The following is a 26,414-nucleotide window of genomic DNA, read 5'->3' as shown; positions in this document are numbered from 1 at the left end:
TGATCCTTTTTATGCTTCAATATAAAACCAGAAAATTCAAGTAAGAGACCACTAGCTCTTGTCAGCAGTATCAAATCAAATTTAATTCTGTTTTATATCACAAAGATCTCCACCTCCTATTTGTCCAGTGCTCAACAACTACTAGCTAGTCTCAAAACTTAGTCTTGAAATCCACAAGACCATTTTTATCACTGAGCCTCCACCAAATGCTAGCCTGCTGATTATTACAGCTGCATTTTCCCTTCATGACAAGCATAATTTGTCTGCAGAGCCACATACTTCAAAAACAATCCATAGGCTTACAGGAAATTGCCAGTGTTGTTTATTTTAAGCAAATTAAAGACACGAAAAGCATTCCTGCAATAAAAGAAATAAAAGCAGCTGCTGAAATGCTGATTTAAAGCTCAGTCTCCACCAGTGCATGGCCTGTCACTAAGACATTTGTTCTGCCACTGGAAGCTCTGCCTGCCAAGCACAGATTAAGAGCTGACTGCTCTGGCTGTGGTTTGGTTCCAGTGAGGAACCCAGCATCTCCAGGCTCTCCCAGTCCAGGCTAACTGGAAAGAGGACAGTCTCATACAGCAGATGCTTTCAGATCAAAATCCTGCAGACATCATTACTCCTAATTTACAGGTTCTTTTAAAACACTCAAAATCAGAACTTACAGTAGAAGAGGAGGAATTCTTATCTGGTGCAGCATATCGGAAAAATGTTCCAACTTTGTCTACAGACACTGGACTCACTTCTTCCCAGCCGTTTACTCTCACTTGCAACTGATGAATCCTTAGGTCATGTGTGTGCCTACCAGGTTAGAGCAAGTTAAATTACTATTAAGCATTATTATACAGACTGAATACCAAACAGTTCAGACCACAAACATCCCCTGGATTCTGTTAAAAGAATCTCACTGAAGCATTAAAAAAAATCTCGAGTTTTTCCATTTCATGCATAAATGGACCTGATTTTATGTCTAATTACCCCACCTTTCCTAAGGAACACACAGACACACAACTATGTCACAAATATAAAAGTGTGCTACATATTTGTACACAAGTTCTAGTTCTTACCTCTGATAACAACCAATACTGCCCCAAAAGTCCTTCAAAACTGATTTGTAACCAAGGCCCCCAAGTCCTTCTAAAAGTTTATAATGATCCAACTCACATGCAGGAATAGAATTGCCACCAACAGCAATAGTTGCTGCTGTTTACCAGAGAAACAATAATTTCCCTCCATCCAAGAGTATTAAAAATAGAAACTAAACATTAACAGTCGATTTTAAAGAAAGCCACTTTGAATGTGGCACCTGCCAGTGCCCTGACAACTGTGAACCTGTGAGCTCCGTACACGAGACTGTCACAACACCTCATGGCCTGGTCCCTTCACCTGTGTCTGAGTTTCCCTCTGGTTTCAAACTCAAACGGAACCTCTTCCCCAGTGATAACCTCCTGCCATTCACTGACATTATGGGCATCACCCAGCAACGTCCCGTTTTCCTCAGGAACAACACCTGGACTCCCACTGTGAGACAGCGCAGCCCTGTGAAGAAAACCAGAGCGTTTAGAAAATGACTGCTTCAAGTTGCAAGTGCTTTCTTTTGTCTGCCTCAGTCCTGCAGTGAACACATTCACACCACCAATGTACTTGAGTGGTTTCCACGTTCTGCTAGGTCTCTTGGAAAAAAAAAAGATCTTTTTTGTTTAATAATAAAATTATCTCCGTGTTAAAGAAGAGGCTCTTAACTGAGTAAAACTGGGAGTTGCCTACATGTCTGTGCAAAACAAAAGCACTGGAAACAACGGGGTTTGGCTGATGCGGAAGAGGAGCCAGACAAATGTCTGAAGCGATCCCTGAAGAGCTCCTTACCGGGTTGGGGTTGTAGTCAGGGTGGCAAACCACAGAGTGCAGCCAGTGTGATTCCTCAGAGCAAAGGGGACGAACGGCTGCCGGCGCTTTGGGGTCTTCATTTCAGCTACAAAACAGAACACAGACTTGTCTGAGTGCTGTGAGAAACATCGGTCAGGTGTTAACGTGGGATGAGATACAGTGCCACAACCTGCACTAACTAAAGAAAAACAAAGGAACGGGACAGCACATTACCTACAAAGTTTTTACAATTAGAAACTGCTACAGAAATGGTACAAAACAAACAGATATTCTTCCCCTACATCACCCCCCACCTTGGAACTGAGCTTAATCTACGTGTTCTTTTGTTTCTTTGTGTCAAGTCTTATACTATGCCTTCAAGTTACACCTAAGAAGCAGAAAATCTAACTAAAAACCCAAGCACAATCAGAAACCTTTTATGTACATCTAAATGCTCATGAAACACTAAACACATATTCACTTATAATTAAGATTTATGCTGTATTTAATGTGACAAATACAGGGTTAACCAGTATCCCCTTTAAAGGGACTTTTATTCTCAAAGCTTGGACAAGTAGAAATGTTTTCCTGTGCAGGACAAAGCCTACTGAAATATGGAAAATAATTTGAGAGCAACCAAAAGCAATCTGGTTTTGTTAAACTGCTGGGACACCAAAGCACTGGAAGATACTGCTCCTCCCATGTTCGACTTTTTCCAAGCACAAATTTCTAACAGGCTCACAAGTGTTACCCTCACCTTCCACACTGCAGTGCATGAAATCTGTGAAAATACTTACTGAGGCTGGACACAGAAAAACCCCTGCCAAAGTCCGGTAATTTACTTAAAAAGGAAGATAAATGGCGCTACCTCAATGCACACAGCTTTGCTATGAGGGAAGGGGAAAGAAGGCACACACAATAAATCAGCTGCTTAAAGAAAAGGTGAGACAGAAATCTCTTCCCCAGACCTGAAGTTTCTCCAAAAGGTTTCCAGAGGCAAGCAGGGGTGATGTGGGGAGGGCAGGAAAAGTTTTTGAAGGAGTTACTGATCGTGACAGACGACTTTGTCAGATCAACAAATCCCTATCTCACCCTCACGTCGTCCGTGGAGACTTAAATCTGATCTAAAGCTTACAGAGAAAGTTGCTTCCAATTAAATAACAAGAAGATGAAATCCTTGAAAAATCAAAACTCAGATTTTTGCCAATAGCAAATAGAAGTTTTTAGTGTTGAGTTTCACTTTATATAATTTTTTTTGGCTAGCCTAGGTTCTACAAAATTAAACCAGAAGCCAAATGAACTTTTACTCTGGTGTTTAATCTATTGCCAATTTATCTTTGGAGACTTCTGAAAAAGAATTTTTGGGACTATGGCCTCATTTGCAAGAGAAATGTAAAAGTTGTGTTTTGAGACTACTGCCTGAAAAAAAACCAAAAAAACTATCATTACCAGGAGGATTTTTTTCATAATTAATTTAGTAATTTAGCTGCAACCCCTACTAAAAGCCAAGCAATTAATATTAAGACGTTTTGCTGCTTGTTTGATTTTTGTGGGGGGAAAAAAAAAAATCCTAAATTTTCCATTTTGGTTTTTTTTTTTTTTTTAACTCAGAGAAAATATTTCTAATGGCACTCAAACAGGAAACAGATGTAGATTTCCAGAAAGTTTTCTGTCCTCCCAACCATTAAATTTTCTACAGGGCTATATATTTATGAAGTGTGCTGTTTGTCTTCTCTAACATCAAAAAATGAAAAATCTTACTTTATACTGAACGGTTTTGCCCAAAACCTGTCCTGTCAAATAGATTAATTAACAAATTATTAGGAATGCTTTATTTCCTAAGGCCTACTGAAAACAACCTGTGCTTCTGAAGGCATCTGAAAGTTTTAAGTACATAAATACGCTAAATTAGACATAAATATGTATAGTGAACACAATGGTGGATATTTTTAGAATACAAATTAAATACTGTCATATTATTATGCTATTTTTAATCCTCTGTACTATCCCTCTAGAAGAGGGGCACTGAATAACCAACAATTCCCTTACCTCCCTCACAAAACCAGTTTTCCCACATCGGGTTAAATTTCCCCATTCTTCCCTGAAGGACCCAGAGGATGACAGGATGAAATATTTAATCTAACAGACTAAAAGAAAACTAGCTGTTCTATTACTTAGCCTGAGGGTTTTTTTGGGCTTTGATTATTTTTAAATACAGAGGCCAATCCACCAGAAAGTCCCACACACAGCACGGTGTTTATTGTGCGAGAGCCTTCCAAAGAAGAAAAGCACCTTTGGGTGTCTGTGTGCTGTACTGTACCTCTAGCATAGATCTGATGCTCTAGGTTAGTCAAACTGGCTGTGCTCCTAGTTCTAAGGTAGACAAGAGGGAGGCCTGGCAGACAGGAAAAGACAAAGTTAGCAGGTCAGAAAATCCACACAGGTACAGGCAGATCTTCCCTTGCATGCAAAAGGGAAGATACACGTCATGCAATTATGTGTCTCTGTCCATCTGCTTACACTAAGTTGGCATTTGGAATAAGGAATTGATAAAATTCCTTCCAGAAGAAGGAACTGATAAAATTCCTTGCAGAAGGAACTCTGGGAGAAAATAAGCTGAAAAGACCAGCCATGTATTGAGAGTTTTCACTCAGGTGATTGTTTGACAAAGAAAAGAGTATTTTTTTCCAGAAACTCAGTTATTAAGATCTTTGGGGTACAGAGAGAGGAAAAGATCCTCTCTGAACTGCACACAGCCTCAACTCAAAACTCTGATCTAAGCCTTGACATGAGAGTCTTAACTGAGAGTGGCAGCCAGAAAGGAAGCAGAACCAGCAGCACAAAGCTCTTTCTCAAAGCTAAGCAGCCAGAAAGCTTTTTGTTTTAGAAGAATTGAACATAAGTGAACAGAAAGCAGCTTTTTTTTGTCTTGGGGTTTTTGTTGGGTTTGTTTTTTTGGGGTTTTTTTTGCCAAACATCTCTAACAAATCACTGTACTCCATGAAGCCAAAATACTTATGCTTGTAATACATTAGACAGATGACCACGGGTGTCAGGATTGTTTCAAATAAAGTGTGATTAATGACTAACATACTCTGCCCAAAACATGGGGGATCCACTGAAGAACCCATCCAGTCTTCTGAGCTGATTACATTCACTTCTTTGTCCTGTTTACAGTAATCTTCCATCCAGGACTGCTTGGTACATGTGTATTGCTCTAGAGGAATGTAAGCACAGACAGCCAATGTCTTCAAGGTGGCAATAAACAAAGTCACTGAAAACTCTGTTAAATTCATCACACTCAAGTTACTCCACTTTAACAGCAGAAGTTTCACTTCACTGCTTTTTCTGTGAGTCACATAAGTTAAAGACAAACAACAGCTCATAAAATCCCAGCGGTGTCTTACAAAAATATATATCCCTAAGATAAAAAGCTTTCAGTGGAATTCATGTTCTTGAGACACTCCTATGCCAATCTAAGAGCTCTCCCTGCCAAGGCAATTAACCTTAAATATTTTCATGTTCGAAGTACTTCCTAGGGGTTTTGGGGTTTGCTTCTTTTTTAAGAGGCACATGCTCATTCCTGCATAAATATCAAGACACCAATTGAGTCCCCTGGCACAGTATTAATCACAAACCAATTTCACCATTTATTATCACTGCTTTTAGAAAGCATCATCTTAGGAATCATTGATTTGCTTCTTCTCCTGCCACTTTGGCTCCCCCTCTCTCTGCCAACCCCCCAGGTTCTCCTTGGGGGAGAAAGGACCAAGGAAGGCTTTTCTGTTACATCTACAAGCTCAGCTGTTGCCGTTTTTTCTTACCGTGCCCACCAAATAATTCTGAATGAGCAACAATATTCCTGGGAAAGGCAAACAATTAGAGCCCCACAACGCAGAAGCTCACATGAAATTGGATTTAATGATGACCAAAATATTTTGATTTCCAGAGGTGGGAACTGACAGCTCAGATGCTCAGAAACCAAAGAACTGAAATGAGTAGCTCCCCACTACACCTGTCAGTGCACTGAAAAACGATGAGCTGATCAAAATATTTCTAAGCCCCGTGAAGTACGGAAAGCTTTAGATGAAAGCCTGTTTCTGATTAAAAATAAATTTCCAATAACATACAAATTCGATAGAATTCATATGACCAGAGAAAGAATTCCTGCTAACCTCTAACATATGCAGCTCTTGTCTTTACACTTTCACATCTGACAGAACAGAGGCAGCCTAAACACACACGGGGTGCAGTATCCTGGACCAATCCCGCCCCTCCGCGGGACACCGGCAGCACTTTAACTACAGATGCCTGTCATTTTCAGCAGTGAAAAGCACTCTGCAGAGCGCTGCTCTCAGGGAACATTGCACATACCTATGAGGACAGAGGTGATGTTCACATCCAGCCGTGGTCTGGCCTTCACTTCCAGCTTCAGGCGGGGAGGGTGGAGGCGGCTGGACGCTTGCTGCTGCCAGGACACTGAACACGGCCACGGCTCAATAAACGGCTCCCAGCCTGAGAGAAACACAAGGCATCACCTCTGCCACACACATGGAGGTCACAGAGGAATGCTCTTTGCATGTTTAATTATGAAACTTCCATCATTAGATCCTTTACTTTTAGTCTGTGTTCAAGGTGAGGTTGCAAGCCTATGGATTTCATTTAATACCTAATAAAAATTTGGTCCAGCTCCTCCATTCAGACCATGTATACTGTATGGAGGGTGCTGCAGAACTATCTGAGTTCCAATTAAAGCACTAGAAGGCAATTAGAGCGTTATATTTAAGCTAGCTGGAATTAAGCTCTCTCAAATAGCGTTGACAATGATTTTCACACAATTATACGTTAAGTTGGCTATTATTTAGTACCTCAAAAGATAAAGGTTTAGAAGCTATTAAAAAAAACCACCCTACATATTTTTAAAAACAAAGTAATTTTAAAAACCAAGAAAATTACCTTGTTATTGACAGATAATTCCTGGGTGCTTGTCACCAGTAATGTAACAGAAAATTTAGTTTCTAAGTTAAAAAATGCACACAACTAGATTACTTCTTTTGCCAGTATCTGGCCTATACTGAGGCCTAACTTGCTTTTTTGTATTTGAAACATAAATTGTGATGGTCTTATGTTAATCCTTTATCTTCAGCTGAATCACCTGCCCTCACATGCTTTTCCTTCCTGAAATATGTAATAAACTCAAGGCACCAAACAATTAAAGAGAAGAGAATGCAGAGACAGCTTGTTATAAAACTGTTATTTGGCTGGATAACCTTTTTATGCAATTCCAATTGAAAACTTGAGTGCCACTTTCATACCAGCAAAGTCTCCACTTTCCACATCCCTCCAGCTGATCTCAAATCAAGATCTCTTGTCTGGGATCATACTGGCTCACACAAACACAGTCCTAAAAGTCAACTTTTCCCTGTTCCCTTCGAGGCATTTCATAGTGATTGAACTTCAGGCTCCTGTAGTAGGAAAGGCTGTTTCCAAAACTTACATAAGAAAACCACCCCTGAGGGTATTTCACCTGAAAGCTCACGGTTGTAATAATCTCCGGAGAGGGTAAAATGAGCGTAGCCTTCAGGGCTGGTTCTCAAATGTTGGAGAAAATTCAAACCTGTGGGGGGGGGTAAAAAAAAAGTGAAATTTAAACTAATGCAAAACAATCAAGCTTCCTGATTTTGTGGATTGTTAAGTAAGCAATGGAAGGCTTTGTGTTGTCTTTTAAACTGAAATGGTACAAAAAGCCTATCATAATACTCTTCAAATAACATTTGCAGACAGCCACACCTTACAGTACAGAGCCTCCCTAGGATTCTGCTCAGGACAGATTCCAATTGTTACGAGATGTAAAAAAGGGAAACCAGAATCTTAATCTCACAAAGACTGTAATCCTCTTAAAACCAAAACTTAAATCAAACAGAAATAAAGGAGAAGGAACCCCCAGTCCCCCACACGACCACCACCAAGACACTGTCAGCTGAAATTTGCTAAGTTCTGACAAACAAGAGCAGGAACACACCCAGAGCTGACAGTCATTTCATGCCAAGGCAGAAGCAGACACTCACGTGAAAAGGTCAATTCAGCCAGGGGAACATCACAGTCCATGCAGTCATCGATAAAGCAGATGCAGACACTTTCTGCCTTTATTTCCACTCCAGAGATGAACTGGAAAGGCACAATCCCCTGGCTATTTCGACCAGAAGAGGTCTGAGAAACTGATTTCAGAGGTTCAGCATTCTTAAACAACCAACTTGCTGCTTTTTTCAAGTCACCTGAGATAAAAGCAAACACCCAATCAATCATCACCTACTTTCTCAACAACATGTACTTATTAAAAATCATATAGAAGCAAACTAATTCTCTCTCTCTTAAGAGAATATTCTCAGCAGCATCTTGAATATGCTCTATTTTGTAACATAAATATGAGAAGATTAGAAAGACACTGGTATATCCTAAGAGTAAGAAATGTGTTTTGAAATTCGCAAATGTAATAAAAATCTAAAACATTATGCATGCCTATAGATAAGGTAGGAAGCATGATAGTGCTAAAGGAAAAAAGAATCACTGCTGTTAAAGTTTTGTCGTGAAACTTTTCATGTACTGCAGGCAGAACTAGAGAAATATGATTTTAAAAGGGAGAGATGAAAACACATGCTCTCAAGAGGAAAAGATGTGTAACAGCAAGAAATTGGTGCACCACAAAAATTACCAACCCGAAGACAAAAAACTCCCCAACAAAAATACACTCAAATGACATGCCAGTCACACATGACACCCCAAAGGGCAGAAAGAATCCTTAGGGGGTGGATTTTACACAGTGGCAGAACAGGAAGAATGTTTAAGACTACAGGACAGCACAGAGCCAAAGATGTTCTAAAGAAGGAAACATTGCCTGAGCATCGCCACCTAACATCTAAAGGCTTTATTTAATTGCAATTAAGGTAACATGAACATTGTGCAAAGCCCTGCTAAGAATATCTGGTGTTACCTTGGCAGATGAGAAGAGCTTTACGACAATCTTCCATACTGAATCCCAGCTCCTGCAGGCGAGCCAGCTGCACCTCTGCAATTAACAGTTAACCGAGCATGAATCCGTGACAGTTACCTACTTGTTTTCATTTCTAAAATCAAGATGCATCTCTGTGAAAAATGGGGGTTTGTTTGTTTAAGATTACATCTGTAGAAAAAGCACATGATTCAGCCCTGCTTTTATATTTTTGTATATCATCAGGATGAGGCATTAGGCAGTTCTAACCAACGAGTGTCTTACACCATAAATACCAACATCTTTTGTGTTAAGCATATAGATTAACTTCCCTTTGTAAAAACCTCCTTTAGATATTAAAAATGGCTTCACTCCAACGGTGAAAATCATACCAAGAACAGGATCCAGCACATGTTTGGCTCCATCTCTGGTCTCACTCCCCAGTGCTGCACTGGAGGCATCAGCAGCACCCCCAGCACTCGAGTCAGGCAGAGCTGCACTTGTCTGCTGGGGAATTGACTTTGCAATCGCCAAGAAGAGTTGCACATCGTTGTAGGAGAGTCTGATATCCAGTGCTTGCAACTGAATCTAAATGAAAAGTTGGAAGAGAAGATTGACTTGCCTTTTTTCTACACATTTTTCTTAAATACTTCTGATATTAGTAAAGCTTTTCCCAAAGGAAGACAAAGTTTAGTGTCACAATCTGATCACTGTGCTGTTTTAATGATCCAATAATAAAATAATCAAACTTGTTATTATTTACCAACAACCAAAAGCATTACATCTCAGGGAAAAGAGGTTTTACATTGATATAATGGTAAAAAAAGTATTTAAATATAATTGCCCCCTAATATGTCCTAACAATTACAAACAGAAAATATAGAAAAATATCCTCACACCATCAACCTACATAATCAGCCCATTTCCTTCCCCCAGTATTAATCTCTGTAACATATCCCAGAAATCACACTTTCATTACCACTAAGAGCATTTTCTGCCTCCTTCCTTCATTTGAAAGTCTTCTATTGAATCCTTGGGCCATAAAACATCTCTGCTAGTATTCTCTACTGCACACAGTTTTATTCAGGCCTTTAATATTACCTCTAGAATAGGAGGAAAATCTTCACTATTGAAAGCATCTAGCAGTCCTGAACCACTTGGGTAGGAAGAATTCCCAATAAGTTCCATATGAATCTGTACTGGATCAATAATTGACAGTGCAGTCTCTTGTTCATTTCCTAACCGGCACGAAAACACCTAAAAATTGCAAATTATTTTTAAAAAAGTATGAACTGAGAGAACAGGCCTGGCAAGAATTAGCAATATTTTGAGGCTCCAGTCAAGTCTTACAATCTTTTAGCAGAAACAATGTAAAACTATTCTCAAAACTGCTGTAAAATGAGAGCATCTGATGAGAAACCAACAAATTTCAAAAAGCATCTGTGGGCTATTCCTTTCATATATATATCTATAGTAAAGTATCTTCACAAACTTCTCTAATTTTAGAGGTTATAGAGAAGCAAATTTGTTTTTCTTACCTCAATGCCAGACAAACTGCCAGAGAAAGGACGATCTAACAACTTGGGCTTGTAAGTGAGAACAGTGGTTCCCTTCAGAATAATGGCGTTGGTATCGAAGCAGGACATGTCTTCAACAACCACAAATTCAGTTCCTTAACCCAAAAAAAAGACAAGTAACCAACGGGGCACTTGGCAATATCATTAAAGCAGGTTTTAGGGTTATCATTAAGCATTTGCAGCTGGTTTTTTGATTTATTTTAATGGACCTGGTTTGAAACCAGCACAGCTTTTAATGGGAAAAACTCCTACAAAAGCACCAGAGAAGAGCACGTTTACCTGTCACATTAACCTTGACTTCCAGCTGCTTTTCTGCTGTCACAGGGAGTGAGGAACGTTTGGTAACTACTCCACTTTTCACAGTTTTGGGAACAACAGCGGTGTCACTGATGCAGGTTCTCTGCCGGGATGAATGGGGATTTTCCCACTTTTTGGTATCTCGAGGAGTGTATAAAAAGTCCTGAACCAGTAAGAGCCAGTCAAATATCAGGAATACACGAAGATTGTTCAGAACAACTGTGAAACTGGAGGAATCCTTAGTAGACCTTTTAAGAAGAGAGAAGCACACAGGTGAACTTTATAACCTGCAAATATTTAAAAGGATGCTGAAAGCTATCAGTATCTGCTTAGAATTATATGGTATTTTACAGGGATACACTTGGTTTACAGTGTCTGTAAAATACATACATATATATCTATTTAAACAGATTGAAATTCAACAATTTGTGCAGTTAAGATCTACTGGGTACCCACAGAACCCCAACAGATCTTAACTGCACAAATTCTAAGCAATAACGGTAAAAGAGATGAATTGAAAAACTACATGACACAAAATTTATAAAAGCTCCTTCAACACACTTACATTCTCAATATTAACTTTCAAAATCTCTAATTTTAACCCCTTTTTAAATTATAATTTTATGTCTGTTGGGTATCAAACCAAACATTCTGCGCGTGAAACTCAGACCTGGCTCTGAGATAAGAGGTACAACACAGATTTCCTCTCACACCCTGACAGCATTTTGCAGCACAGGAAGCTGCGTTGTCATTCAGAAAAAATGTCAGCCTGCCTGAGCTCCCAGCATCCCATCCTCAAGCTCTGGCTAGGAGAGATGAATTGTTTGGCTTCATGATCTGGAATACCAGTTACATTTGATCATTCTAACCGGAAAATCATCTAAGTGGTAAAAATACCACGAAGTAATTTTCAATCCAGCACAGTGTGAACGATAAAATCTCCAAAGAACTGTGATGCCTTAGTGGGGAGCAGGCTCTGCAAAGCCCATAACCCTCCCTGGCTCGCCAGGATATTTCAAGAGGCACCAGCCAGTACAGCACTATCACTGAGTTCTGCCAGCCCTTACATCTACTGCCAAGGATGCTCTCACCACTAAAAACAGACCACATGCTGCTGCAGCTGAAATTTAAAATCACAACAGTGGGGAAGAAGATTCCTGAAACTCTCACTCAGAAACCAGATTAGGCTGTACTGTGCAAAGGCACTGGCTGTGTCTAATCTAGCCACCTACTGACTCAACAGTTCTGTGAAAACCACCTGGGGGTTTTTTAGGGTGTATTTTTTAGTAAATCCCATTTTGGCTTTATTCAAATTGAAATGTTGGCCTCTTTCTGAACACATTTTTTTAGATACCTAAAATTGTAACGTAGCATCCAAATCTTCACAAGAAATTTTCTCTCGATTGCCAAGTTTCTTTAGCTGCTTTTTATGAGCTAATGTCTCTAAAATTTTCTACTGGACTAAAATAATCCACTTTTTTTTTTTTTTTTTCCCTATATTATTCCTCCAACTGTTTCAGAAGGCATCATACTTATCTGAGAGTGAGAAAGCTGAGCTTGGTCAGCAAATCTGATCAGAAGTAAAAGCAACATCTCCAGCCATTTCACTTCACCCTCTCTTTTGGCAGTTAACATTCCTCAAAAAAACCACCATGCTGATACAGATAAATACTGACATGATACTTGATAGTCCTAATTTCAATACTAAATTAGATTAAAACAGGTAAGGAAAAACGACATGGTAGGACAGAACATGGAAGAGAGTACAGAGATTGTCTTTGAAAGAGGCGCCATTTCTGTCTGTATTTGATGCTCTCAGAAAACCATGTGTGACACCTGCTGGGAAACAGCTTTTGTGCATCTTATATTAAAAATTCTACAAGCTGGTTTTATGCACACATACAATGACAGACCAGACTTACCGAGCTTTAAGCACTACTGATTTTAATAGGTCAAACCTTCACCTGCTCCTTTACACATTCAAACCTAAATTTTATTGCAACAAGTGAAAAAGAAAAAAAAAAAACCAATCCAACAACTTCCAGAGAATTGATAACTGCAGATTTCAATCTATCAAGTACCACTGATCACCTCAAAAATGTCATCAGATTGAAATAAAATGCTCTCAAGTTCATCTACAATAATAACAGGTGTATTAAAATCAGGACAATACTGATGATGTCATTATTAAAAACAAATCCCAGAATTACCAACCTGAAATGCAATTCAATCTGGATTGCTCCTGGGCTACTGGTGTTCTTTGATGACTGAAAGATGCAGTTGAAGACATTTGGGGGGCCTGTAGCATATTTCTGTCCAGCATAACGAGTGTCAAAGGCCATCATGGAATGAGAGACCAGATTCACAGACTTTGTTCCATTTGAAGAGCTTTCAAAAAGCAACTTGGATTTCTTAAAATCAAACCTGGGAGGATAAAAAGCAAAACAACACACCGAAGAGACTTACAGTTTATTTATTCCTTGGAGTCACTTATTTCACAAGTATGGCAACACTGCTGGAATCTTTCATCTAGGTATTTTCTAAAACAACTACAATCATTGTCCCACGTCATAGAGGCAGAAAATAGATCTGTACTAAATGTAATAATATTTTCCACTGATAAAAAAACCTTCTGGATTAAAAAAACCCCAACAAGCCAACACAGCAGAAATTTTATTTAACCTTCCCTCGTATTGCTTTCTTAATTAAAATTCTATTTCTCTTGGGCAAGTAAACTGATTACTGGACTGTTATTTCAAGGATAAATGGAAAGACAGACTGTATCTTTTGAAGTTTCATCTTTCAGAGCAGCTCAAACGCTCAGTTTGGACTCTAATTAAGAAATTCTATTTCACTGCATAATTAAAACTGTAATTCCACATATTATTTCAATTCTTGTCCTGTATCTTTCATGTTACCACAGTATTTCAGATAAGGTATTCAGTAAGAGAAGAACACTCATACCTGGCTAAAGAGCTGCATCCGTCTTTTCCCTTTGGATCCATCAGTTCCAGGCTGACATTAACCATGTCAATGAGAAATGACATGGAAGTATACACTTCTCCACTCAAAACTGTCTGAAAGTGGAAAACGCCAACATTGTTTTTCAGAGCATCTGTCTAACTTTCACCTCTGAATTAAACTGTATTTGAGAAAAGTGTAAACAGCTTTTGTGTGGTGTCCTTCTTCTCCAAAGAGTTTCATAAACCATTAGTGGGGAAATGTTACATTTCACCACACCGTGAAATGACTTGAAAATGACCCTCAATCCCCTTCACAGTACTGGTCTAGAGCTTCTTTATCCTTAAAACATTGCTGCCATCAGCAAAATCAGCAACCCCCCCCCATCTGAAGAGAATTCCAGCTGCACACAGATCCCCTTACAAGAATTCTTGGATCCTGCAGGTCGTAAGGGCGCATGAACTCCTCGATGGGCTCCCCGAGGTTGTTCTCCAGCAGCCCCCGGATCAGTTTGTACTTGTTCAGATCCAGGGAGCAGTGCACTGAGGACAGGCTGCCGTGGATTGAAATGTCTGCCACAGCGTGACTCAGCTCCCTGCAACAAAGAGGAAACCTCAGCGTTTCCAGGAGCTCCAACGCAGCAGGCAAGAGCTCTAGGATCCAACAAAAGCATCTAAAGCACAGCTCTAGGTGACAGCATCAAGTGACCCTGCTTAAACTCACTTGTCCAAGTTCCTCTCCACTTTTAACTTCAGTCTGAAGGGTTCTGTCAGCAGGCTCCCTCCTGTCTGCCTCACCAAATAGGATGGAAAGCTCAAATCTGCACTGCTATCTTCCACAGCCTTGGAATACTCCCTCTGGTATCTTTCAGCAGCAAAGATGTCCATGTCCTGCAGATCAACCACAATGCAGTCTAAGAGGCAGATGTGATCCTCTGCAAGTACACAGGAGACAGCACATTAAGAAAGAAAACAGAATCTGTGCAAAACTAACGCAACCTACTTTTAAAAAGAAATTTAGCTCAGTTTTGATTTTATTCTACATTTTTAATTTTTTTATTCATGTTCATCAATGTCTGTAACTACTAGATACCGAGCTCATTCACAGGTAAATGTAAATTCCTAATTAGGAGTCCAAGTACACTCCCTGTATGTGCGCAGTCTGCATCTCAAAACACACCCAATTTGCACGACTGCTCTTCCAGAAACCGAACTACTACTCCCTAACCCTTTAAGCTGCAAAAATCAGCCTTAAAGCTCAGAAGTCATCTCCTTTCCAATCTACAGTCTTCAAACTCGGAGCCTCAAACTATTTCAGTGTCACGTAAGATAAAAGCAATGTGTCACTGCACTATTTCACAAGGCAAAAGCAGCTCCATGGGTTTCCTACTGCTCTCACATACCTGGGCTCTCAGGGTTTGGGCCAAGAGGCAGCTTCAAGGGCTGCCCTTGCTGCTTACTCGATGTGCTCGCTGCAGGCTCGCTCTTCAGCCTGGAAATGTTTGTTCCTGATGATTTTTTCATGACCAATCCTTCCGTTGCTAATTTGGACTCGTCAGCACTCGCTTTCTTCACGCTATGTTTTGGGGTTCCCATAGGAGAGGAAAATTGAACTGAATCCTGCTAATGAAAGAAGTTTTGTAATTAACGTTAGATTTTGAACTGAAATTCTAAGGAACCAACGCACCAAGGTTCAAGCTGCAACAAATTACTGGAACGCCAGTATCTTCTGCTGTAGAAAAATGGCCAAACTTTTCTCCTATAGCCTTAACAGCAGATGAGAATATTTTCTTTGTAAAAAAAAGTTTATTTTCGCAACCTTCCTCAAAAAGCTGCAGAATCTTTTCAGTGAGACTAATTCAAAAGCAGAGGGTTTTGCATAAAACTGAAAAACTCTCATGTAAATGAAATTAATACTAAAATGGAGGGGTAAGACTGTCATGATATTAAACATTTCTGAAGAATAAAGACTTTTAAATATTTAAAGCTGTTTTTCAGGTGATGGAAAAACATATGCCATTATTTCTGCAAGATCATGTCAGCAACTTTGTATTTTATTACAGTCTGTGAACTCACACTGCTAGCCATGCACGTTTTATGCACTTTAAATACTTCAGTTGTCACGCCAAAATGTACCCCAAAATCCTCCTGTGGTTTAAGGTTGGATAAATCCCTACACTTAGTGGTTAATTCCTCACAGACCAAAAAAGAAAAGTTTATTTACATTGATGTAAAACATTTTTAGACATCGCCCCACCACCACACATCCAGTGGAAATCCACGAGCTGTCTTGCATCCAAAACCTGCAAATTTTGCTACGAAAAGAATCATATCAACAGTAGAAATTCCTTTTCCCAAAACCCCTTCTTGACCAATCCGACAGCCTTCAGTCGTGGAACGGCCCCAAGCACTCTGTGATCTGTCTGGTGGAAGAGGTTCACACACCACCTTTATACCCCAAAGCCGATTTGGGGATTCGTCTGTCAATCATTTCAATTAATTAACCTCGTGTCCCACATGCAGGGAGCAATCATCTTTAGCGATCTACTCAGCCCTTACTCCAAGACTGCTCAATTTGCCCCTGACTCCTGTATCATTACCATCATTTCCCATCTTCCTTCTGCATCCAGTTTCTGATGGCACATCAATCCCTACCATAAACTTCCCCTTCTGGTTTTGATTGTTAATATTTTCTTGCCTTTCATTGTTTTTTACATATTGAAAAAAAATGGAAAAAAGTAATTGTAAACACAACCAAGGATTTTAAGAAAAAAATATTGAGGACATTGACATTTAAGTTCATACTGTAAAGAAAAGACTGAAGAGTTCATGCAAAGGAAAATCATCACATCATTCATATAAATCTATGAATTTATGTAATTAAATCCAAATTAACAGCTCCTCAGACATGCATAAAGAGCACACCACAAAAACTTTACATCCAATTCTTATAGAATTCAGCAAACCTTTAGAACAGAAACATCGTTTTTTAATAAATGCTTTTTTAAGAAGTGCTGAATTCCAGAAGAATTCTTCCTTTTTTTATAGAATGAATGAGGAGCACCTGAACACTGCTATAAAGATGCGAAATACCTCAAATAAAACAGGATCCTTGTATGCATTGCCTTGTAAAATCCGATCCTCAAAAATAAACATAGGACAGAGGGAAAAATGAAAACAAAACCAACAAAAAAATGCCAAACTCCACCTAACCCCATTCCAAACACCTACATTTCCACAGTGCTACATAACACAGTAATTTTAGGCTGAAATAAAATTATTGTGCACACAACAACCCAACATCACAGTCCACTGTTTCCTTTCAGCAAAGACACAGGTAGATACCAATCAGATGAAGGCAACAAATCCACTGCAGCAATTTAGTCCATCTAATCTAATTAGTCCATTCTAATCCTATCAAAATGGCATTGGGGGTTCTCAGACAACTCCCTGCTTTGTTGAGTGGGTTAGATATAGAAAGGCATTCAAGATGGATCTTCCTTACCCCAAATTTTGTGGCTGCATCTCTCAAGAGCAGCACCAGATACTCCTGTCCTGTGCTTTGCCACGTGTACAGCCACTGGAAACCTTCCCCAAGGTTTCACCTCATCAAAGCAACTCCACACACTCAGTTTCACTGAGAGCAGAGAAAAAAATAAACCCAATTCTGTCCTCCAGTGTGTTAGAGCAAGTCTCAGCCAACACAGCCTCCTGCTTTCTGCTGTGTGGAGGATGTGAGTGGAGAACAGCTGGAGGAACCAACCAGGGTGAGCTGAAAGCCCATCCTGATCCCACATTCAGGTGTGCACTCAGTTGGGTCCTGCTTCCTCACCAGAGCAGCTGGAGTGAGTTCAGCCTCTTTTACTCCCTCTGTTCTCCCAAAACACTCAGTTCAGTCTCCCATCTCCCCAATGCCTCAGACAGTAAGCTCAAGGCAGAAGGGCAGCACAGCACCATCAGCAGAAAGGCAAATCCTTAAGATTTGCCTGCACACTGGCACAGACTCTCATTACTAGAACTATAAAGTCAATATATAAAGTAAAACGCAAGAATCATTTAGGATTTGGATTCAGAAATAAAACACACAGGAATTAGCAAAACTACAAGCTGCTAAATCAAGAAGCAATGTTTCTACCTTGTTTTTTAATGAAAAGGTACCCGGCATTCCTGCAAACAGGAATCTGTTCTTCACTTTCAGCTTCCCCAGATTAGCCACAATCAGACTGTTAGACTTGGAGCTCTCAGGTATAAGCAGAACAGGAGCCCCAGCCTCAATATCAAGGAGAACTCGGGAAGCTCGCTGGGCTTTATCTCTCACCTGGGAAGAGCAAAAATACATATAAAAAATAATTAGAAAAATTGCAGGAAGCGGGTGATTATTTCCCACTGATTAGTACTGAACTCAGGATCATTACCCCTTGACTTACAAAACTGAGATATGGCTAGAGTTTATACCAAAAAAACCCAACAACAAAGCAACCAAGAAAAACTCCTCAAACTCTTGTTTTAGGCAGAGAACAAAGGCTCATTAAAAAAGTATTAAGATGCAAACAGGAAAAACCTGTGCAAGAGGTGCAGCACTCAGGAGTGACACACCCTTTCACCTCTGAACTAAGAGGCAGAATAGATACTATTCAGCACACTACATAACAAATTACTTAAGAAAAATTATTTGCAAAAAGCAAACCCCCATCATTTAGAAGATGTTTCAAAATCAGATTCTAACTTCCCACCTGATACACAGTGAAGCATTTTACTACCCAAGTATTCACTGTCTCTCCTTCAATTATGAGAAGCTTCTATTAAAAGAAGACTACTGACTGTATTAATTACTCCCACATTAGGTTGTGTGGTCTGTGGCTGTCCTGATTATTGAAACACTCCATCATGCCCTATATACTCTATATTAATATATTCTACCTTGCTCTACAATTTCTGTATTCATGCACTCTACCATGCAGAAGCTCTGATTTCCTCAGCCTACCAGCTATCAAACTAAATCAGAGGATACACCTGAGTGGAACAGACCTTCTCACTTGGGTCTCCTAGTTCAGGTATTTTTACCTGGTGAGCAGTGGAGAATAAGACAAGGTAACACCTTGACCCTTTCCGTCCTGCAGACACCAGGTGCTGAAGTTTTAAGGAAAGTGCAAAGTTGGTATTCTGCACTTTCAAACAGCAGCAGAACTGTCCTAATTAAGTTCTCTTGATTACAAGAGCCTGAGAAATCTCTACCAACACCCAAACTCTAAAACCTCCTACCATTCCAACTCACTCGAGCCGCCGCGTTAACATAAATCACATATCGCATTTCAACCGCAAAAAACCAGGCCGGGAAAGAAGAGAAGAAAGGCCCAGACATACTGTTTGTCCTTCAATTGCTGCTCTCTGCCTCCCCAAGACATCTTGGAGCTGAGTGAAATGCTGGATGAAGGACACCACCTCTGCCTGGAAGCGCTGGGTGTGCACGTACTGCACGGAGGCCATGCGCAGCGTCACGCGCACGTCGCACTCGCGCTGCAGCAGCGGGTCCGGCCGCCCGTACCTGTGACAAGGGTTCAGAGTTACACCCACCCAACCTCAGCTACATTTCAGAAGCAGCACCGGACATTTTGCTGCGTTCAAAGCAGGAATATAGAGGATTTAACGGATGGTCACGGCGTGTAGTTAGCGCTGTTTCAGTCGCACGCGTGAAAAATCGGGTTTGTATTGATTACTTTTAAATTTTGTACATTTAAGTGCTGCCGAGTTTTAATGAGGCAAATAGGAAAATTCTGCATTTGGAATGTACCTTTAATCTCTGCATACCAGTTAGACCTTTGGTGATTCTGTATCAGAACAGTGACACTTAAGGTAATTACTCCACTGATTCAATTCTGAATCGGTGTACTGTCCTATTTGAAATTAATTCCATAACGTTACTTGGATAATTTCTAATCTGATTAACTGGAAAATCAGGAAACATCACAAGGTAAGACCTATTCCTTAAAACAACAAAGGAATTCAAATTTACATTACAACAAAAGCAAACCCCTTAATCCAAATTCACAGAGCAGTGGAAAATCTATCTCATCACTTGAAAACTTCTTCCAACATTTAAAAAAATCTGTTTCAGCTAGGAACAAACTATCATATAACACTTTCAAGAACAGCTTTAGAGGGAAAAAAAATCCTACTTTTCTATTTCTTTGCACGTTGCAAGACAAAGATAAGTTAAAAATCTTAAGTTTATAACTGAAAATATTCTAAGTTCTACTTAAGTCCCAAGAAGCCAAAGCAGAATCATGCAGCCCTGACAGCTGTGGGCTTGGGTTTTCTGGGTTTAACTTTCGGGGTTTTTTGGGGGGAGGTTGGAAGTTAATGGAGTAACAAGCAAAGACCGAGTAACAAAAAAGTTTAAATTCATACTTAAAGATTTGAAAAATGAGAGCCTCTTCACCACTTGTAGTGAAACGTTCTCTGTAAAATTCTCCGTGAGATGTAAGATCACTTAAGGACAGACTTCCAATACTTCCCTGCAAGGCTAAATCTCCCTCTGCAAAACAAAGAACAGACAATCAGGATCCTCAAACACACATCAGTTACTAAACCCCAAAAGTTTCTATTAGCCTCATTACAAGTAATTAAATAAGTCAATTCAATTAAACATTAAACCTCAGGGTCAAAGAAAATGAGGTGTTTCTGCTAGAAAGGCTGTATTAACCCACATTGCTCTAGGCTTTACACACACGTGATCACGCTACTTTGATTTGTGAAACTTAGATACAACTCCTTTTTTTTCCTCTAGACCAGTAATAAAAACTATTGTTCTGCTCTGTGAAAGTGAAGTATTAAAAGTGCAGCCAATCACAGCTAAAATGATGAAAGGTTTGACAGCTGGGAGGGATGCCACGATTTAAAAGAAACCCTTAAAAAGCAAAGGAAGAAGCAGTGGAAGGTGAATGTACATTTTGTCCAGAAAGGAACACAGAAACCCAACAAGCACCAAAATAAAAATTTAAAATCATAACTCCAGTGCGCCTCTCATTTTATTTTAAGCTGCAAACAACCTGAGCCCTTCAATCTACTCACCAATCACTTCCAAATGAGCTGCAAGTTTTGCCACACTGGCTTTAGCAAGCTCACTGGTTGTCTTATTCAGGACTAACGATAAAGAATGGACCTGGTGAAACAAAACAGGAACAAATTGGCATGAAAAACATGACTTCAGAGTTTGAATATCTTGTTCAGTTTTTTTCCAGAATAATTGCACTGTAACACATGGAAGGCAAACAACAATTATCTGACTGGGAGACACTGAAGGAGAGCAACATTTTTACTGCCTTGTTTGCACATTAATGGGTCTCCCAAGCAATTCAGAATGATCAGGCCAAGAACAAATCCCAGCACACTTTCATCTTCTCTTTCAAGATTTGTCACCTGTAAGTTAGACTGCAGGGCCTCTGGGCAAAAACTCTATTATATACACATATAGCATGTGCTTTTCATAAAGCACGATTATACATATAGATGTATAAACATATATGGATATATATTATAAACTATAGACTTTTTTTCATAAATAAACTCCACAGTACCTAGAACAGCACAGTGCCAACTGCAGCATGTTAGGTCTTTAATTTCATTGAAGAGAGGGACACAGAGCAAGGGAGACAAGCATTTTGCAAATGTTCTGCTTTTCTATAACTCCTTTTTTTAAACTATATCCATGCACATTTTAAATGTTTCTGCATTTACGCACACTCCCCACTAGAACATAAAACACATGATGTAAATGTCACCTTAAGATTCTATAAACCAGATGTTTTATGACAGACAATCCAATTACTGCTTTGCATCTCAAGAATACCTTTAGATCCAGCTTAGTGTTTACAGGCTCTTGGGCTTGAGAAGCTGACAAGGAATTTATTTCTGCTTTGATTGTCTGCTGAGTATCTTCAGGCTGCGGCTTCATAGCATGGTTATCAGCAGTGGATCCAATCCCAAAGAAATCCAGTATCACTACCCAAGTTTGCAAAGTTATTAACACATCTAGACAATTAAAATCAACATCTACACTACGGTTAATTTTGTTATAGCGAGAAGAAAATTCAGGATGTTTCCTATCCACTAGAAATATATTGATATGAACCAATGAATCATCAAAGTTACTTTTTCCACAGGGCAACTTGGATCTGTCTGCTGATGGAGAAGGAGGTGGAGTCAGAGGATACTCAGAATCAGCATCTTCTTTTTGCTTCTTACGGGAGGCACAAACTGGTCTTTGGTACAGCTGAAAGACATTAGGTGCTTCTTCCATATGGGAAGGGAGGGACCGTGGCATATCTGGATATTCTGCATTGGATACTGAGGGACAGGACTGTGAGAGATATTCCTTATGGGCTAAACTGGATGGTTTGGGCGCTCCACGGGACACCATGAGGTTCTTATACTTAGAGTCTGGTTTCTTTTCCAGGAGATCTTCCATCAGCAGGGAGCGCAAGGCAATCTGAATGGACAAGGTTTGAGGGTGATCTTTGGCAAACTCAACGTCAAAATCCTGAAACTTAAGGCTGACAAGACCTTGTGCCCCTAGCGTGAGATCACCGCTTAACTGCACCTGGAGCTCTGAGATGTGGAAGTTTGCTTGAATTTGAGTAAAAGATTTTGTTTCCCTGATAGCTAAGGGCTTCTTTGGAACAGAATTAAAACTAGAGTGGCTGAATAAACCATTTTCCTTCCGTTCACTCAAGAATTCTGTGCCTGTACTACTAAGTGATCCTGAAGGAGAACTAAGACCAGTTGGAGATACAGAAATGGTTGAAAGTTTGTTCAAGTCTTCACTGTAAATTAAATTATCCAGAGTCTGAAGGACTTGTTCATATACATGTTTTGCTAACACCACCTACAATGTAGAGAAAAGAAACAATCATCACATTGCAGCTCTCTATATTAATGGAATCAATACACATATTCTAAAGCTCGTAAGTGGAAATCCCAACCACACAAATTTTGAGTTCATCCAAGAAAAAAATAATGCAAAACAAGGTACAATGCAAAACTGAAGAACAGTTCTTCTATATTAGCTCTGCAAGATGACACCATCCAGAAACATGGGATGGGATTCTATTCTAGGATACTTTGTATTCCTGGGCAAAAACCATCCACACAGAGTTAGTTAAAAATAATTCACCACCTGAGCTTACACAGTAATATACGAAACAAGCATTCTACTTAGTCATCACTGTTTGTCTCCTAAGTGTCAGAAGTTTCCATTTTCTCTATTTAAAACCTCTGCTCCTGCACAGATTTTTTTCCAGGCAATGGCACTTTAATTCTTAGTTTCAATTGCAACTACAAATAAACTAATTTGGACAGTGACACATTTACTTTTCCTTCTGTGTTCAGGATAAGCAGAAGTTATGCTAATGCATAAAGATGTCTAAAATGTTCCCAAACCAGCTCAAATATTGGTCATTATTATTACTATGACTTAAGACTGTCTCTTCTAACCAAGGATCTGATTTCTAAACTATCAACATGTTAAACCTGAAGATATTGGCCTAAAAACCACTTATCTTCTATGCAGGGAAATATTTGTATATTGATAGTGGAAACACTACATTTCTGTACCTGAAGAGGGTTCACAAATTTCCCTTCAATCTTCATAATGCTTGATGTTCCAAAGTCTTCATTACACAGAGGAAAAGTTAAATCCAAATCTTTCTCTAGTGGTATCTTCTCCAATTTAAACTGGATGGTGGTGTTATTCAGAATGTGGAAAGCTTTAAGAGAAAGAGAAATTAAAACAACATTCGAGCAAGTGAACTGATTAATAAATAAATACTGTATGGAAGAGACAACACAGTAGGTACTGAACTTGCTCAGAATCTGAGCAACGCTGGACTAAGGTCATGAGGTTATGTTTCGCTCAATTTCTGCCTAAAAGACACCATTCTGTTTTTGCTTAGGAGGCCCAAAATGAATATAAATACAATAACTAGCCCATTGTCATTAAAACTGACCAATGTGTTTCAGTAGGATGGGTGAAGCAGAATTTACAATCAGACCTATGGTCAATCCACATTTTTAACACATATACTACTCATATTATAAAAATTAAGACTCCTCTGATTAACATACCGTGGCCTTTATGTAAGGATTCAAAGAAATCATGACGAGTAAAATGAGATTCTTCCTGGCTGTTAATGCTGGCAGGACCTGATGAAGAATGAGGCCCATTGGGTATCTCACTTGCAGGATCCTTCTTGCTTGTAAATTGACTACTATTTAATGAATACATCTTAATATCTTTAATTTCAACTTGCAGCCTGTCACTTGTAGACTCATCTTCTCCTGGTACAAAATTCTGAATAGATATTTGTCCTAGATGACCTACGAGCAGTTCAGAGCTACCAGGCTTTCGAGGTATGGAGACAATTGGGGATTCAATGTTTACATTTAATATAAGCTTAATAGTATCAGCTTTGAGGGACTGTGATCCAAATGCATCGCCTTCATTATCTTCTGTACTGGCAACGTCTCTCGATCGTGGTGTGGTATCAAACAAAGAAACCATTTCACTGTATTCAGCAGTTTTAGTTGCCAGGACCGTTGTAACTTTTGAAGCTGCACTTTTCAACATGCTGCGGAAATTCTCTTCCAGCTCATCCATGGACAAAGTCAGCTCTTTCAAAAATTTGGCCGAGTGGTTGTAGTGTAAGGAGGCCATTTTGAGGTTGAGAGAACACTCCTCTTTGGACTTTTCTGTGAAAGTGAAACTTAAAGCATCTGGAAGGCTATCTCCATCATCAAGTCTAAAGAATAGAGATTCAAAGAAATTTACATCGCCAATGAGATTTTCATACCTCCCTGTGTTCCCTATGCTCACCACATACTGGTTCTTTACATTGTCTTGGGTCAGATCCATAAGGTGGAGGCACCCAAGAGAGCCATTCACATCCAGTCTACCACACATGGAGACATTGACTTTGGTGCCACCAATACTGGCTGTTGCAATTTTTCTGCCATACTGTTCTCCATTTGTCATGCCAACTGTCCTGAGGAGGAGTACATTTAACCAGTGAATATCAACTGCTACCTCTGTGTTCTGCGCATAAGTAGACTGGAATGTTTCCTGTTCCCTCCAACCTCTCTCCAAGTCAGCTATCAAAGGCTGAGGACTAGAATCTTCTTTCTCCTTGGGGAAAGATTTCTGGAGAAACCCAATCAATTCAACAATAGTCTCTGGGTTTAGGATGATATCCAGGTTGTTCACCTGTACAGAGATCACCTGCAGACTGCTATCCAAGTTCATTGACGGGCACTCTGCACTCACAAACTGATACTCCAATTTTATCAAGGACTCTTGATCCTTTGCATTGTTACTGGGTGAGGTTTTGGAGGCCGTAGCACATCTCTCCACCAAACCTGCAACGTCAATGGGATGTGCATCTTGCGGCCCAGAAACTGGGGACTGAGCGCTGCTGTCTCGAAGGCTTCCTGTTGGCACATCAAAGCTCAGGTTCTTATGAGAAGCCATCAAAAGATCAAAATCTGTCCCGTATGTTTGCATAGTATCAACCAGTAAGAGGCCATGGACAGTCAGGGACACCTCTGCATCATAAGGCCTTTTCACAAAATGGGCATTGGTGCCAAAAACCTTGAGCACAGAGATGTATCGCCCGTTACTCTCAACACCCAACTGCATACAGTTCACTTTGAACTCGGCCAAAAGCAGCTGGGATTCAACCAGAACTTCCCGGGTGTTTTGCTCGAGCATGACAACGCTCTGCGTTAGATTCATCACGGAATCGTGCAAACTGCCAAACTGGTCTACCTCTGCAAAAATCTTGTCTCTCCCTAAATGTAGGGCATCTGAAGACTTAGCTTCAGACGTACTCAGCTGTGACAAACAGTTCTTCAGAGCCAGGATTTTGTCTTCATTGATGTGAATTTTCAAGTCAGGCAAGTTGCCAGACAAGACAGCCCCTGGATATTTTGGGTCAGATGTGTAGATCAGTCTGCGCTCCAGCTGCAGGTGAACATTGAATTTTTCTACCACATGAGTTGGACCCACATCACTATCCTGAACGTGTTTCCAGTTGTCTTTCACTCGGCCCACCATGATCTGAAGGTCCATAAAAGAAAGTGTGTACCTCTCATACATTTTTTTACTCATTAAGTGTGCCTGTAGCTGCTCTTCACTTATTTCTACTCCAGTAAATCCAGACATTTTGATGCCACTGTTGGCGTTGGATTCTGGTGGTGGAGTATTGGGAGGAGTTGCAAGAGGTGTTTTGTATTCCTCATCACTCAATTCATTGACTTCTGAAGAAATGGCACCTGCACTCCTCTTAGACTCTTCTGTGGATTAAAAAAAAAGGTAAACAAGCAAATAAACAGAAGATGTTTCCTACGATTATCTGATCATCCTGTCTGAAGTCCTATTTTTTTAACACAAAGCCTATTTGGTACTGTCCTTGCCTCCTTCCGCTGTCACTTCCTTTTTCCTCAACAAGAAATGTGCTGTGCTTTCACATTCACAGAGGTGTCAGTCACAACAGAGTACAGAAGCTATTGAAAGACACTATTGTCTCATTTTTTACCCACTTAGTGCAAGATTTACTCTTGATTAAGCTGTCAAAAAAAGAACTCATTACTCTGCCCACGCAATTCTTCTGATTCTCAACACCAAATGAAAGGTAAGGGCTACTTAACTACAGTATTTTTATCATCACAAGGTTT

The 26,414-nt window shown here is 39.8% G+C and overlaps 1 protein-coding gene across 5 annotated transcripts in view; it reads right to left on the bottom strand.

Annotated features, from left to right (window-relative positions):
• VPS13D (vacuolar protein sorting 13 homolog D) overlaps window positions 1–26,414 on the bottom strand; it is a 96,206-nt gene that overhangs the window by 55,915 nt on the left and 13,877 nt on the right. For 2 of the 5 annotated variants that reach the window (XM_040084773.2, XM_040084774.2), the window contains exons 19-43: window positions 23,811–26,033; window positions 23,301–23,452; window positions 21,538–22,572; window positions 20,760–20,850; window positions 20,097–20,223; window positions 19,053–19,233; window positions 17,824–18,006; window positions 15,092–15,311; window positions 14,413–14,623; window positions 14,113–14,284; window positions 13,693–13,805; window positions 12,943–13,152; window positions 10,711–10,976; window positions 10,393–10,526; window positions 9,956–10,111; window positions 9,247–9,442; window positions 8,858–8,932; window positions 7,935–8,141; window positions 7,394–7,483; window positions 6,241–6,381; window positions 4,961–5,083; window positions 4,187–4,261; window positions 1,867–1,972; window positions 1,387–1,539; window positions 666–801 (exon numbers count right to left, since the gene is read on the bottom strand). In XM_040084773.2, coding sequence (XP_039940707.1) covers window positions 666–801; window positions 1,387–1,539; window positions 1,867–1,972; window positions 4,187–4,261; window positions 4,961–5,083; window positions 6,241–6,381; window positions 7,394–7,483; window positions 7,935–8,141; window positions 8,858–8,932; window positions 9,247–9,442; window positions 9,956–10,111; window positions 10,393–10,526; window positions 10,711–10,976; window positions 12,943–13,152; window positions 13,693–13,805; window positions 14,113–14,284; window positions 14,413–14,623; window positions 15,092–15,311; window positions 17,824–18,006; window positions 19,053–19,233; window positions 20,097–20,223; window positions 20,760–20,850; window positions 21,538–22,572; window positions 23,301–23,452; window positions 23,811–26,033 — 6,776 coding nt within the window. The remainder of the gene's footprint in view (window positions 1–665; window positions 802–1,386; window positions 1,540–1,866; window positions 1,973–4,186; window positions 4,262–4,960; window positions 5,084–6,240; window positions 6,382–7,393; window positions 7,484–7,934; window positions 8,142–8,857; window positions 8,933–9,246; window positions 9,443–9,955; window positions 10,112–10,392; window positions 10,527–10,710; window positions 10,977–12,942; window positions 13,153–13,692; window positions 13,806–14,112; window positions 14,285–14,412; window positions 14,624–15,091; window positions 15,312–17,823; window positions 18,007–19,052; window positions 19,234–20,096; window positions 20,224–20,759; window positions 20,851–21,537; window positions 22,573–23,300; window positions 23,453–23,810; window positions 26,034–26,414) is intronic. The other 3 variants (XM_040084775.2, XM_040084776.2, XM_040084777.2) reach the window with 3 other exon arrangements.

This window comes from Hirundo rustica, chromosome 22 (genome assembly GCF_015227805.2).
Source record: "Hirundo rustica isolate bHirRus1 chromosome 22, bHirRus1.pri.v3, whole genome shotgun sequence".
NCBI classification, from domain to species: domain Eukaryota; kingdom Metazoa; phylum Chordata; class Aves; order Passeriformes; family Hirundinidae; genus Hirundo; species Hirundo rustica.
Note: the sequence above shows the minus strand (reverse complement) of the source record. Positions and strands in the feature narration are given on the sequence as shown.